The following is a 13877-nucleotide window of genomic DNA, read 5'->3' as shown; positions in this document are numbered from 1 at the left end:
TAGCCCCGCGGACTCGCTGCGTGAGTCCACAAGACGCCAGAGCATCAATAAGACAGGAGGTATCTGTTAAATCATACCTTTCTAAGTGGTAGTTAAAGTCCCCAAGAATGGAGAAGTTGTCTCGGCCAAAGTAAGGCTCCAGATAGTGCAGAAGATTGCCCAAGAAGTTGGCCCTGGGGCCGGGAGGTCGGTACAATAATATTCCATTGAAAAGGGGGCGACGCCCTTCCTTTATCCCAAAGAAGAAAGCCTGTACACCATCCAGGAGATCCGGTGCAGGCACAATGTGACATTGCAAGTGATCCTGATAGAGAATGGCTATCCCCCCTCCCATTCGTCCCTGTCTGTCTAATCTGGCCAGGCAGTATCCTTCCGGGACTGCGTCAATCAGGTCAGGGCCCGATGAATCTTTAGCCCAAGTTTCAGTAATGAATACTAATGCCGGTTTTCTATCTAAAACCATCTCTCTGAACATTATTTTATTCTTGACCAGCGAACGACTATTGATCAATATGCCATCTACTCCCACTGTCCTAGTACCACCAGCGGCAGGGGGAATACAGGAGGGACGGCAGGGGAAGGAGGCAGATTTACCCAGTGAACATGTATACTGACACTCACATGGTAAGGGGCAAAGAAACTCGTCAGGTTCAGAGATGTGTGAACATCTCTTGTAACGAGGTTTCAAGCGCAGCATCTCCTTACGCGTATATCTCCGTAAGGAGATATACGCGCAGCGATTCTCCTGCCTACCTCTTTTAGGGGGATAGGTATGCTTCTTCTGTGCTCTGTCAGTCATGTATTGCTATAGCGGTTATATATGTATCTATTTATCCCTCTTCTACGGGAAAAGGAAACAGTGTTGTCAAGACCGGTAAATTAGGTATACATAGGATCACCAATATAACATAAACTTACATAACATAACATGTGTATTTGTAAAGCGCACTTATCACCCGTGGGTCTCAAGGTGCTGAATAACAGATGTTTATTGTTACCCAACTCAATGGTACTCATTTTATCGACCTCAGATGGATGAAAGGCTGAGTGGACCCGCCGGGATTAGAACCTGTGACCACGAGGTCGACCACAGGCCCTGCAGTGGATGCATTAGTCCACTAAGCAATCAGACCCGGCTAGGGAGGCAGGTCTGCAGAACCCTGTGCCCTTGAGGATATATAGGGCACGTATTTCAGTGAACCATTTGAAATATTTGTCTCCCTCATTCCAAAAATAAGAACACACGAGTTCTGGGAGTATTCATTACATATACAAACTGTAATTTCATGTCCAATAAGGTGTTCAATCTACCTGCTGAGACCATCTGCCCAGCCATTCTTCACTTTCACTATAAGGATCACTAGCAGGATGATGTCAAGAGAAGCCTTTACCTGCAAGAAACTGGCAGTAGTAGAAGGCCGAGGTAGAACTACACGGCGCCCTAGAAGCCAAAGTGTTGATTATTGTGAAACACCACAAGCCTTGGCCCATTCACATGGCCTGTCCACCACTGCGCGGAAGGGACGGAAGTGCACTACTCTTTATTTGCTCGTGTCAGCTGCTGAAGACCATCTTGCTGCGTGGAAAACCATAAAAGAATGAAAAAGATAGCCTAAGTCAATGGATGCTTAAGTTTGAGGACAGGCCCTGCCTGGGTAGCATACTAGCCGTCCAAGAGTAACTCAGGTGCATCTATTATTACCTTGGAAAAGGGAGAACAGAGGAAGCCCCCGGCATTCGAATGTTCCTAGAAGGAAAGGAGGAAACAGGTTTCTGTGACCTATAAGGTTTGCACTATGATTAGGACTTCGGCACCTCAGAAAAAGCAGAGCCAGATGGACACTTCTCACCTCAGACTGAAAAGAGAATGAGGCTGATGGATATTCTCACACCATCACAAGGCGCACTCCATGGAGCCACTAAGCTTTTGTCATCGGACCCTCTTTGATATAATTGTTAGTTAGCATAAGGCCTGGCACCTGCTCTAAATACCCTTATGTTCTGGATACAGTGACAGGATATGAATAAGCACTGAACCCCAATGGGTACAGGCTCGCTCCACCGGATGTTTCTCTGATATATAGTCATATGCAACTCCTGCACTCTGAGTTCCACGACACCTACTGATATTACTTTGAGTACCAATTACAAATTTATGGTAGTAGAAATTGTGTCTCTGACAAGAAAAATAAAGACCTTACTGTAATGGTGATAGGGATTTATATTCAAAGAAGAAAACAAGCAAGTCCATGGATCATACTCATCCCCCCTGGTGCATGGCTCCTAGAGGCAAATCTACTGTGGCTCACGGGGACTCCTTAGAACAGGATCCTGCCTTCCAGGTTGAGTTCCAGATTTATTTTTCTAGTTGTGAGTAAAATACACTTTCTATGGTACTTCCAGGGGACTGCAGAAAGCCCTATTGGAACCAAACTATGTCACCAACCGAATGCAGATTTCTGAGCTTGCCCATCGTGCCCGTTAGCCGGTCACCCCTGCCCACATTGGACTAGATTTTATGTGTATTAATCATTTGTTAAACCCTTGTACCTTATCTCGTCTCTCTCTGTATTCCTGTAACATTTCACGGACTCAACCTGCAAATGCGGCGGAACTTGTGCAGCTTGGGCCTGTAGACAGCTATCCATGCAATAAGGAGAACAACGTAAATGTGGGTGGGAATCAACTTTTCTGATTCACTATTCCCCCACCCTGAATTTTCCTTATCTCAACTGAGTCATAAATGGCTCTCTGTACCTGAGATACGCCATTACACGTCAGTTTCGGGTACGGAAACTCCTTTGAATTCAATTATTCCAAGAGGTTTCCTTCACATGTGTTAGGTTCAGCATAGATTTTCTACCTCTCAGTCTTTCGGCACTGCTTTTGCTGTTGAATCTCTGCACCTTAGCGGTCTCTTTTCTGCCAATTTTCTTTTACCCTCTTCTTTCGTCCATGCGATAGACGGGAGACTGCTATCCTGGTGATCGAAACCCAGCGTTCTCGCCAGAGCATAGTTCAAATAAGTTATATTTCTCGGTTTAGAGCCTGGCTCAGATCCAGAGAGGTGGACCCTCATAGGCCCATCAGGAAAACCCACTTGGCTTAAACGTAAGGATGTTTTAAGTAAGCCCCCTTTCTGTAAATGGGGTCAAACAGCTCCTATGTGTCATAAACAAAACAAATGGAAAAGGATGTGGAGAAATTATCATTTTTAATTTGGCAAAAGAATAAGACAACCCCCCTCTCACCCCCACCAAAGAATGTCTCCCTACTCACATTTTTCTCCCAACCTATAAGGGTACATTTGTACCACAGAGACACATTTGCTAACAATCAACATGACGTGTGTCGGGATGATCCCATACAGATGGATTAATCTGCCCCACTTTTAGAGAGACCCACTGAAGAGCTTCGGACAAGTCTCTTAAGAAAAGTCATGGCAGTGTCTTGTTCCACCGTCTCCTCCCACAGACTCCCAACGGCACTGGGTGCACCTAATCCTGTGCGGTGGAAAGAGAAGCTGTGTAGAATCCCAAACCCTCAAGGCTAGACCCAGAGGACAGGACATTAGGGTCCAGCACCCTATGCAATAGAAAATACCCCCTGACTCTGTGCAACTCCTTTTCACTCCTACAACTGCACTCGACATTTTCTAAAACCATCCCGCTCACTCTAAATCTCTCCATATTAAACTTCTCTTGGAAACTTGAAAATGCATATTGAGGACTTTATTTACAAGTGCACTGAAAATAATTGCAGTTCAAGAAAAAAGAATTGTGGCTCATTCTGCAACTGTAGACATTAACAATGCCCTACTTTTAAAATTGTAATCCCAGCTGATTTATTTTACAAAATCTCGTTTTACGTCTATCTGCACTTCAGATTAAACATGTTAAAAGAGCTTGTGAACTACAGCAAAAACGAAAGGGTTGAAAAGCGGGGATTCCGTTTTTAGCGGTTGCTCAGAGCACCGAGCTCGCTTGGGGGTTTTAAAAGTGTTGAAATGTGTAAATGCTAAATCTAGGCATGGACCGGAAAATCAAAAGCTACAAGAAACCACAATGATGCACGGGCATACTGCTTGTCTAACCTCCTGGATGTCGTAACAGGGAATTGAGGCTCCAGGGTCCCCTATGTGAGTTAAATGTTTACAAAAGAATACTAGTTCTTCTCCTTGCAGCCATGAAGGATCACTCTGTCTCCTTAAAGAGAAAGAGGGGTGTTGAAAAAGCACACTGCCTCTAATGCATGCCTTTGAAAGTGTTGATTTGAGTCAAATATGTTTGAAACATAAAATAACATATAACAATAAAGCCAGGGTAACCTTGCTAAAATGGTGGACCTTTTCAATTTAGGCAAAAAAAGTAAATAAAAACAGTTCAAGAAAAAATCTTACTGTAATTGGGTATTTATACCTCCGAGTCTGTAAAAAAGGGCTATTTAGAGTCCAAAAATGGAACCAACCCTTAATAAATCACTGATAAACTTCCGCTGACAGGGGTGGCCGAGCATTTTAGGGACAATCCGTCGAGGTATTGTATTGTTTGGGCACAGGTGAGCGACTTTTTGCAGGTAGGGCTGTATGAGCATTGTGGCACCTCTGTAGAGCATGCAATTCTCGCCATCACAAACAACTTTACTGACTGGATATGGGGTTTGACCTTGGCAATGACCTTTCTTTTCTCAAGCCACTAACGGAAGCACTGCATTATTTACTTGGCTTTGTACACAAATACAAACGTTTTCATCTTGAAAACTTTCTGGCTCTATGGGCGTCTATCGTAGGGTCTGAGGAAGAGAGAACGATGCTTTGGGAAGCGTTTGTGGAAGCCTTGCTTTTTTTTTTTTAATTACACAGGGACTGCTCTTCTTTTTCCAGATCTTTCATTTGGCGTTGACACCACTTTCTGCCTTTTATGGCAATGCACTTCCTGCTCTGAATAGCTCTTTTAACTTGAGAAGTCAAATAGTACCAGCTCTGGAAAATACATTAAATTGCAACTGAGAAACGTCACTTCCATGTTTGCTAGAGCGATGTCGCAGTTGAAAAATCTGAATTTCTCGGTGGACAGTGTTTTGATCAAAAGATAAACCGCTACTAAATAAGGAATCAAGTTAATCTCTTTTCAGCCTGAAACGGGGTTGCTATGTCAAACTTCATAGCTTTGAAAGCGTGATGGTACCTGCCTTTCAACCAAGAGCCTCCGTAAAAGCTAGACACCCGGTACCCTTCTGGGGACTAAGGGATGACAAGACCCGATGGTGTGAGCACTGTCAGCGAGGAACATGCGAAATATTGTTCTGTTTAAATAGAACTCAAAAACCTACAGAGAAGCAGGACTCGCTGCTGGCAAAATCCCAAATACTTAACCGAGGCTCTTGTGTACCAGAGAAAGGAGTAGTCTAGTAAAACAGGACAACCAAATGAATTCAGAATTGGAGTTGCTGAGATCTACAAGGTCTCGATAAAGTTGCCGCCTCGAGTTCCACCCGTGAATACCTCATGTAGTCTGCGTTACAGAATGTGCAAGAAATTCATCCCTTAGCAATTCACCATTTATAAAAGAATGAGTAAAGGTGCCCAAAGGTCATTTGGTGGCGTTATTAAAAATCACAGAGCGGATTACCAAGGCTGCGTAGTCTCGAATTCACCCCAGGCCTCTAATCTACTGCCAGGCACTGCTGCCTCTTTATCTCACTCAGCTAGTCCCCGCTTATTCCCTTTGTGCCGGGGTTTCCACTTTTCTCTTCATCTATTCCTTCACGTTTGTGTGTTTTTACTTCTCTTGCTTGCAGTCAATATCTGCATAGCAAAATAAGAGGCGTTTCCCAAAAATGAGGGCTGTGGACACCACCAGCAAAGACCGGCTCAAATTAAGCAGTGGCACCGGATAAGCTACTCACACATGGACCCAAAAAACTTAAGAACTCTGCGAGCATCAAAGTTGCAAAGCAATGACAAAGTCAGTCTTTTTATTCTTTTGAGGGAGTGCATTTATTGCTTTGTTTGTTGAAGTTGCTATTCAACAGAAGTGCTTTCTATACCAGAAAAGCAGCGGTAAGGTCAGAATCAGATGGACGGTTTACAAAGAAAAAAGTGGTAATCCATTGTAGAAGTGTGACAATGATTTAGACGGAGACGGGGCCATAAGTCTGTAGAGGATATTTTTATAGCAAAGAATTTACATACTATCCAACGTAGATGTGAACTATGAGGTTTATCCTGGAATTAAAAGGTGGGGAGATTTTGCTCAGAGCATAAGTCTACGAATTGTGGAGCGGCCCACCTGGGGGAGCTTTAATCCGGGGGAGGAGGAGGGAGGGAGGGTGACAGGATCTGGCCAAGAGGATCACTTATTATGCTCCTGGGGAAAAAGAAACCAGCACTGTTCTGAAAGAGAGCAGAGTGGTAGGGAGCCACTCTGTAATGGGCCATCTGTAAGATCTTCTGTTGTTCATTTCCTGGCTGGGAGTAGCTGTCAATTGGGGACAGGCCTCATATGACCCCTCAAAGTTCCTGCTCCTGTGCCTGAGAAGAGCTCTCACTGTGGATACATTTATTCTTTTAGTGGCTGCCAATGGAATGCTGTCACTCACGTATCCAACTGCATTTTTAAAGGGAATCATTCGATATAACTGCCCGTTTGCCTTGTTACGTATGCTCAAGGCTGCCTATTTTACAGAATAATTGTGAGAAAATATGTTTGCAAATCCGAGGCAGGGGTGATTTTATTTACATGATGGGAGTGGCATTAAATAGTTTGAAGAGCATTAGTTTAGAGGGACGGTGGTGAGGGACTTTGGGTTGAAGCAGTCTCAGGGCGAGACGTGACTCTGCTTGAACTGAGATACGGAAGTGGTTGCCCAGAGTCGGCTTGGAATGGCAATCCATAGAAAAGGTCCAAGCAAGCCAAGGAATCTGAAATCGCTGAAGCTCAAGGTGGTTTCAGGGCTTTAGCACTTTATGTCTTGGCCGATAGTAGTGAACATGATTCTACAAACTGTGGAACGAGCGGTGAAAGGTAAACTGAGTAGGCGGCCAGCTTCAACAATAAAATGTGCAGTTTATATACTGGGGTCTGGTTGATTGACAGCCACCCTGCTTGAGGTCAGTGGTGAGACATGGGTACATGTCAGGAGAAGTTAGATAGTGGTATTTTGGCAAATTTGACTAACTTTCAATTTAGGGAGAATGAGTACTGAGAAAGACCCATTAATGGGGTTACCTGGCACCTGCGGTAGTGATACATGATTACAGACTCATGGTGTTATTGAACTGCACTCCGAGGCTCCTGATAGAGGCAAAGGGTGGTGACAGCAGGAAAGTAAATTATCTTCTACAGCGAGTTCAGCATCAGGGAGCGGCGAGCCGCTCAGCGTATGACGGCTGTGACACAGATATCGTGAAGCGGCTTTTCTGGTTTAGAGCATGTCTAGCTCAATGCACTCTCATGGAGAATGAGAAAACAGACATTGTTTCGCTCTTGCAGCATTCTCAGAACACTGTATGCAAATCTAATCGAACAATGGGCCGCACTTACTTTAAAACGTTTTCTTCTCAGTTCGTAATCATTTAAATGGGTCCTTCGGTATACTCAAGATTTAGGATTTGTGGCCAACCAATGCATATTGTCCTCTGAAATGTCTGGATTTCTTAAGGACAATCAGCTGGATCACAAGCAGAGCTCGCCGTTAACTTGTGAACATCATTTGTTTTTTGGGTGATTTTGTGTTTATGGTCAAAGTCTTGTAAGAAAAAGTCTGTTCGATGATAGGTGTAGGTCACATAGTACTGTGTACTGACCTAGTAATAACATCTATGTGAGCTAGTGGTGTATACAACCCATACAGTATGGTGTATGTGAACGTCACATGATGACGGCGTTCTGTTTGTGAACCTACCGGTTTGGGGAGAACCTTGCTGCTGAAGCTGCACTTTGACTGGAATTATCTCTGGAAGGGTGGCCTCGTGATCCCCATGGTTGCCCATATACGATGGCCCATACAAGAACTTCCTCTGATACCCTTGAGCAATATTGTCAAAGTTCAACAGAAAGGGCTATGGTCTACAGCATCAAATAACCTAGGGTACATTTTCCTAGAGGCTTTATCCTGCTTCTCTTGAGAGGGGGAACAAGAGCTGACAGATCTGGAACTATCAACCCAACCTGCACACACCCATGGACACTTAAAGACATTCAGACTAGGAGCTCCCTGCAACTTAGGCTGTGCAAGGAGTCTGATGTCATAACCTATCATTACCTACTCAAATGCCATCATGCTCCATCGTCCGCACTCCTCATTTCCCACAAAATGACAGCTATCAGCTCCCCAAACAGGATTTTAAAGCTTTAACCCTTTCGCTGCGGCGGGAATTCCGCCGCAGTGCTGGGGGGTGCGGGGGGGCAGCGCGGTGGCGCTGTGCTCATGACGGAGCCACTCCGTCATGAGCCACGGTTGAGCTGTGCTCATGACGGAGCGGTTCCGTCATGACTCCGCCCAGTTGCGTTGTCCCCCCGCACAGGCGGGGAAACAGCGCCGCGTGGGCGGAGCGGCCGCCAACGGTCGTGGCATGACGGAACCACTCCGTCATGAGCACACGGCAACCGTGGCTCATGACGGAGCGGTTCCGTCATGAGCGGGGAAGGGGTTAATACAACACAATCCACAACATAAACAAACCAAACCCCTAGCCAGCTGCAATGTAACTGTAAGCCCTGGATAAATTAGATAAACGCCTAGGAAAACATGCTGTTCCATTTACTACAAAACTACAACAAAAACCTTTAAATACAAGTGGCTACGTGTGGAGTAAACTTCAATAGCATCGTCATGAGTGAGGCCTGCCTGGATTTGCTAACTACAGAAAAAAATACAGACAACAATATGGCTTGAACAGCCTTCCCCCTGCACCCAGCAGCTGGAATGCTGCCCTGCTGAGCCCAGCACAAAGAGCTGTGCTCAGCCCCTTTGATGGAAGGGCGCGGCCACAGCTGCACCGATGACTAACGCTGCGCATGGACTATTACAGATGTGAGGCCAGTCAACGCACAACAGTGCAAGCAGTTACTCTTCATAGTTCAGGAAACCAGTTGTGTAAAAAAAAAAAAAAAAAAAAAAAAACAGATCTGGGGGAGTTCAGAGGAGGAAGCAAACAAGCGAATACTTACTGATGCACGATAATAATTCGTTAAACCTTTCCTTGGGAAAGAGCGGGTTTTCCAGGCCTCGGAAGTACAGCTTCAGCACCCCAGCCACCGAATTTATGTCATGGTTATTTTGGTCGTCTGTCAAGGGATCCTCACCTGAAAGAAAAATTGTTTATTTTCACTCTGTGGGATTCGCTACGCTCATGAAAAAATAGAAAGAATGGCTCAGATGATGGACTGTGTCATTTAATCCGAAAATAGACAAACATGCAGCAGCTGTGGTCTACAAATTACACTGTAGCACCCGTGCAGGGTGGGACAAGCATCTAGAGGGCATTTGACCACAAACCACAAATGCTTATTGGGGCACATTATGGTGAATGACTCCATTTAGCACTGACTCCTGGGGCCTCCTATAAAAGGGAAAGACAAACAGCACAGGCAAAGAGAAATTGCTTAGGTATTTGTGGCAAAATAATAGCATTTTTTCTGACAGAAGATGTTGGTGAATATTCATATTAATATTTCATATGAAAACATTATTGTAAATTACCAATGTGGTTTTATTTTTTTAGCCTTTTTCAAATTTTTTGAGCGGAGTGGTCTCAATAATTTCAGATGTACGGGGAATTCTCCTCCCTCCCTCACTCTTTTTGGCCATTTTTGCCCCATCACACCCATGGTGTGTTACATTTTCTTACTCCACCCTCTTCTTACTGTATTTTTACAGGTTTTTTTATTATTTGGCAGTAGACGTGAAAAAGCCCACCACTGAGAGTATCTAATTTGTCATTCTAAAATAGGCCTCGGTTTGCTGTGAGGATGTATTGGCTGCAAAAGTGCAGAACCGACGACTGATGTTTTACCAGAAACATTTTCTAGTCCATTTCTTCTTGGCATGCCGAAGAAGTAGACAGGACTTTCTTACGAATCTCTTGGTTGCCCCAAACACCCTAATGACACATGACACATTAAACTAGCATATAATTCATTGTTGCAGGAGAAAGTAGGGTATGGGTGCAAATACCTACACATTATCCAAAAGGTAGGGGTACAGTCAACCAAATGTTCTAGTGCATGTTCAGCCCCTTGCTACACTCACCGCTGATTTGCAGACTCGGATTATCACACGTCTAAATTCTCAAAGAACAAAATGCAACTATGCAGGCCCTCACCTGTCGTCCACACCATCCCAGTGAATGTCCTAAGAGCCTTCACTGAACCTGGAGAGCCTCAATTTTGGTGCGGTGTTGATAAGGGTAACTTCTAGGGACCATTTAGTCCCCACAGTTCCATCGGTGATTTACCATATGTCATCACCCCTTTCAGAGGGTCATGAGGCATGCAGGAGCTACTGGGCCCAACCATGGCGGTTGAGGCCTTTTACTCCTGATGTCCTGGAGCTCTACTTACTATCGATCCTGAGCAACTGGGCCAAGTACCCCTTCTGCATGCGACTCACAGTGGTAGCTGTGACCAAGCAGTCAAAAGGCTCCCTCGGGGTGGAAGCGCAGCTCCTTGAGGAGTGTGGGTTCAGGACTTCGTTCAATATTTTCTCCTTTTATTATTCGTGTTTAGGGGTAGTAAGATGATTTTAGTGCTGGGGCATAGTTAGTATACATAGATAGTAAAGGATATTTAGCCGTTAAGTATGGGTAGTTTTGACTGGTAGTTTGGCGTTTATGTGCTCAGGGATGGACAGTGTATAGGGTAGTACATCATTTTTGGCTTCAGGATGGGTAGTGTATAGAGTTAGTAAGTATTTTTAGGGTTCGGGAAGGGCAGTGTATAGGACTAGTAAGGAGTTTGTAGGGATCTGGAGTGTGTAGTGCTATGGGGTACTAAGAGGTTTTTAGGACCCTATGCATCTATACATTTAGAAAAATCCTCATGACTTCTAGTAAGTGCTGTCAGAGTAAGGTCTGCACATGGTGAAAGTCTTCTAGCCGCTTTAGTAAAAATAACAAAAACAAGATGTTTTACAAAGCTAGAGCTGAACTAATTCTCCCATTTCAGTTACCTCTCTCAAATGCATTTTTAGTATCATTGACTTCCACCTGGGAGCCTGACACTCTGAATATTCCTTGATGCTGGAGTCCTAAAGGAAAAAAAGGAGAAAATGAGAACACATACAAATATTTAAGCTCAGTTGATAGAAGTTACAAGGCATTTATCACCATTCAGTAGCTGTTTTAATCACATAAAATATGAGATACCTTATATTTCACTTTTATTTAGCAAAATCATTTAGCCCCCTTTTTGTATAAAAAAAAAAAAAGAAGAATCTTTCACTATTAAGGATGCTACATAGTCAACATGTTTCCTACATTGATAAGATATGTGAAAAATCTGTGAATTTAAGTATTGGTTTCCATTTGATCCAAAAGAAAACAAACTATTAAAAGTAAACATTCCAAGATTGCTTTTTAATTGTAATTTTTTTATTTAGTTTATTTCACTGTTGAAAATATATAATCATATAAAGTATACAAATTTAATTACTCGAATAAATCAATGTATGCTCACAATAGTTGATGAGTCATTGCAATATAACTTCACTATTCATGATTTGAAAAAACTATATATATATATATATATATATATATATATATATATATATATATTACCTACTGGCGTTCGCCAGTAGGTAGTTATAGTTAGGACCCCTTTTCCATAGGAAAACCTCAACATTCTATTTTGAATAACTTTGGCGCCGGTCGATGAATCCTCGCGAATTTCTCAAAATAGGTGGGGCGCTACGCTCCGCTCCTACCCTGAAAGTCTCGGGGGGATTCGTCAAGCGGGGGCTGAGATAAAAGGGGGGTCCCAAAACGCGTTTTTCCCATGCATTTTTCCATAGGACCTTTAGAACGAGCTACAGCCCGAACGGCTGAACAGAATTACTAGAAATTTGGCAGAGAGGTAGTCCCTAGGTCAAGGAAGTGCCTTTTGTAGGTTTGGTGTAAATCTGTTCAGTAGATTCTGAGAAAATAGCCTTTAAATCAATATATATATCTGAGCCCGCTTACGGTACGCTTACCGTAAGCGTACGGTGGCGTGCGCGAGCGCGATTCTGATTGGCTCTTAGATCTTAGTAAACATTCGAATCGGCCGAAACCAGGAAGCGGCGGCCGCCATTTTGTCTCTCGCACGGAGTGTTGTTTATCAAACAAGATGGCCAAAAACATGTTACGGGGCTGTTTTGACAACTCCCTCCCACATAGTCATGTTGAGGGAGTCCCCAAACATCCCCCAAGAGCAAAAACGGTTGTATTTTTTTTTCGGCAATTTCGCCGAGTACGCTTACCGTACGCTTACCGTAAGCGTACGGTAAAAAAAAACTAAAAAAAAAAAAACACTATCCACACTTACCCCACCCCCTGTGCTTTTGGTGGCCGTAGGCCACCAAATGTACAGGGCTTATTAAAAGGTTAAAAAAACTAAATTTTGGCAACATGAAATTATAAAATCGAAATAAAAAAAACACTATCCACATTGACCCCACCCCCTGTGCTTTTGGTGGCCGAAGGCCACCAAATGTACAGGGCTTATTAAAGTTGATAAAAACCGTGCACGGAACGAACTGCGTTAAGTGGGCGCGCACGCCTCGAATGGCGTAAAGTAACTTAGCATTTAAAAAACCGTACAAATTCACTGAAAAAACCATAGGTTTCACACACGTTATAGTTAGGAATTAGCATTTAAAAAACCTTGCAAATTCACTGAAAAAACCATAGGTTTCACACATGTTATAGTTAGCGGAAATTTTACTGATAAAAAACCAGTGAAATTGCCCCGTTATAGTTAGTGCTGGCAACTATAACTCACGCGACCGCAATCTTCTGCTGATGACATATGTGTCTTTATGAAAAAAAAATATTTGTAATATATGTATAGCTAAAAATGTATGGAAGAAGACATGGGCAAATAAGTGTCTAAATACAGTATTAGCATCAGCAGAGGATTGCGGTCGCGTGAGTTATAGTTGCCAGCACTAACTATAACGGGGCAATTTCACTGGTTTTTAATCAGTAAAATTTCCGCTAACTATAACATGTGTGAAACCTATGGTTTTTTCAGTGAATATATATATATATATATATATATATATATATATATATATATATATATTACCTACTGGCGGTTGCCAGTAGGTAGTTATAGTTAGGACCACGTTTCCATAGGAAATCCGCAACATTCTATTTTGAATAACTTTGGCGCCGGTCGACGAATCCTCGCGAATTTTTCAAAATAGGTGGGGCGCTACGCTCCGCTCCTACCCTGAAAGTCTCGGGGGGATTCGTCAAGCAGGGGCTGAGATAAAAGGGGGGTCCCAAAACGCGTTTTTCCCATGCATTTTTCCATAGGACCTTTAGACACAGCTACAGCCCGAACGGCTGAACAGAATTACTTGAAATTTGGCAGAGAGGTAGCCATAAGGTCAAGGAAGTGCCTTTTGCAGGTCTGGTGTAAATCTGTTCAGTATTTCCAGAGAAAATAGCATTTAAAAGCATATATATATCTATATGCGCGCAGGGTGCGCGCACCGTGCGAGCACCGTGCGAGCACCCTAACGTGCGCGAGCGTAATTCTGATTGGTGGTTACATGTTAGTCAACGTTCGAATCGGTCGAAATCAGGAAGTGTCGGCCGCCATTTTGTTTGTTTTCAGTGCGAGAGTGAAAAAGGAAGGTGGCGAACGTGAAAAGGGGGCAGGGTAGAGAGT

At 43.6% G+C, this 13877-nt stretch overlaps 1 protein-coding gene across 1 annotated transcript in view; it reads right to left on the bottom strand.

Moving 5' to 3' along the window:
- The window catches only part of SRGAP1 (SLIT-ROBO Rho GTPase activating protein 1), a 497889-nt gene that overhangs the window by 72677 nt on the left and 411335 nt on the right, over positions 1–13877 (bottom strand). Inside the window, exons 14-15 of the mRNA XM_085653404.1 lie at positions 11173–11250; positions 9174–9308 (exon numbers count right to left, since the gene is read on the bottom strand). Coding sequence (XP_085509530.1) covers positions 9174–9308; positions 11173–11250 — 213 coding nt within the window. The remainder of the gene's footprint in view (positions 1–9173; positions 9309–11172; positions 11251–13877) is intronic.

This window comes from Triturus cristatus, chromosome 4_1 (genome assembly GCF_964204655.1).
Source record: "Triturus cristatus chromosome 4_1, aTriCri1.1, whole genome shotgun sequence".
NCBI lineage: Eukaryota > Metazoa > Chordata > Amphibia > Caudata > Salamandridae > Triturus > Triturus cristatus.
This window is presented reverse-complemented; position numbering and strand designations above follow the sequence as displayed.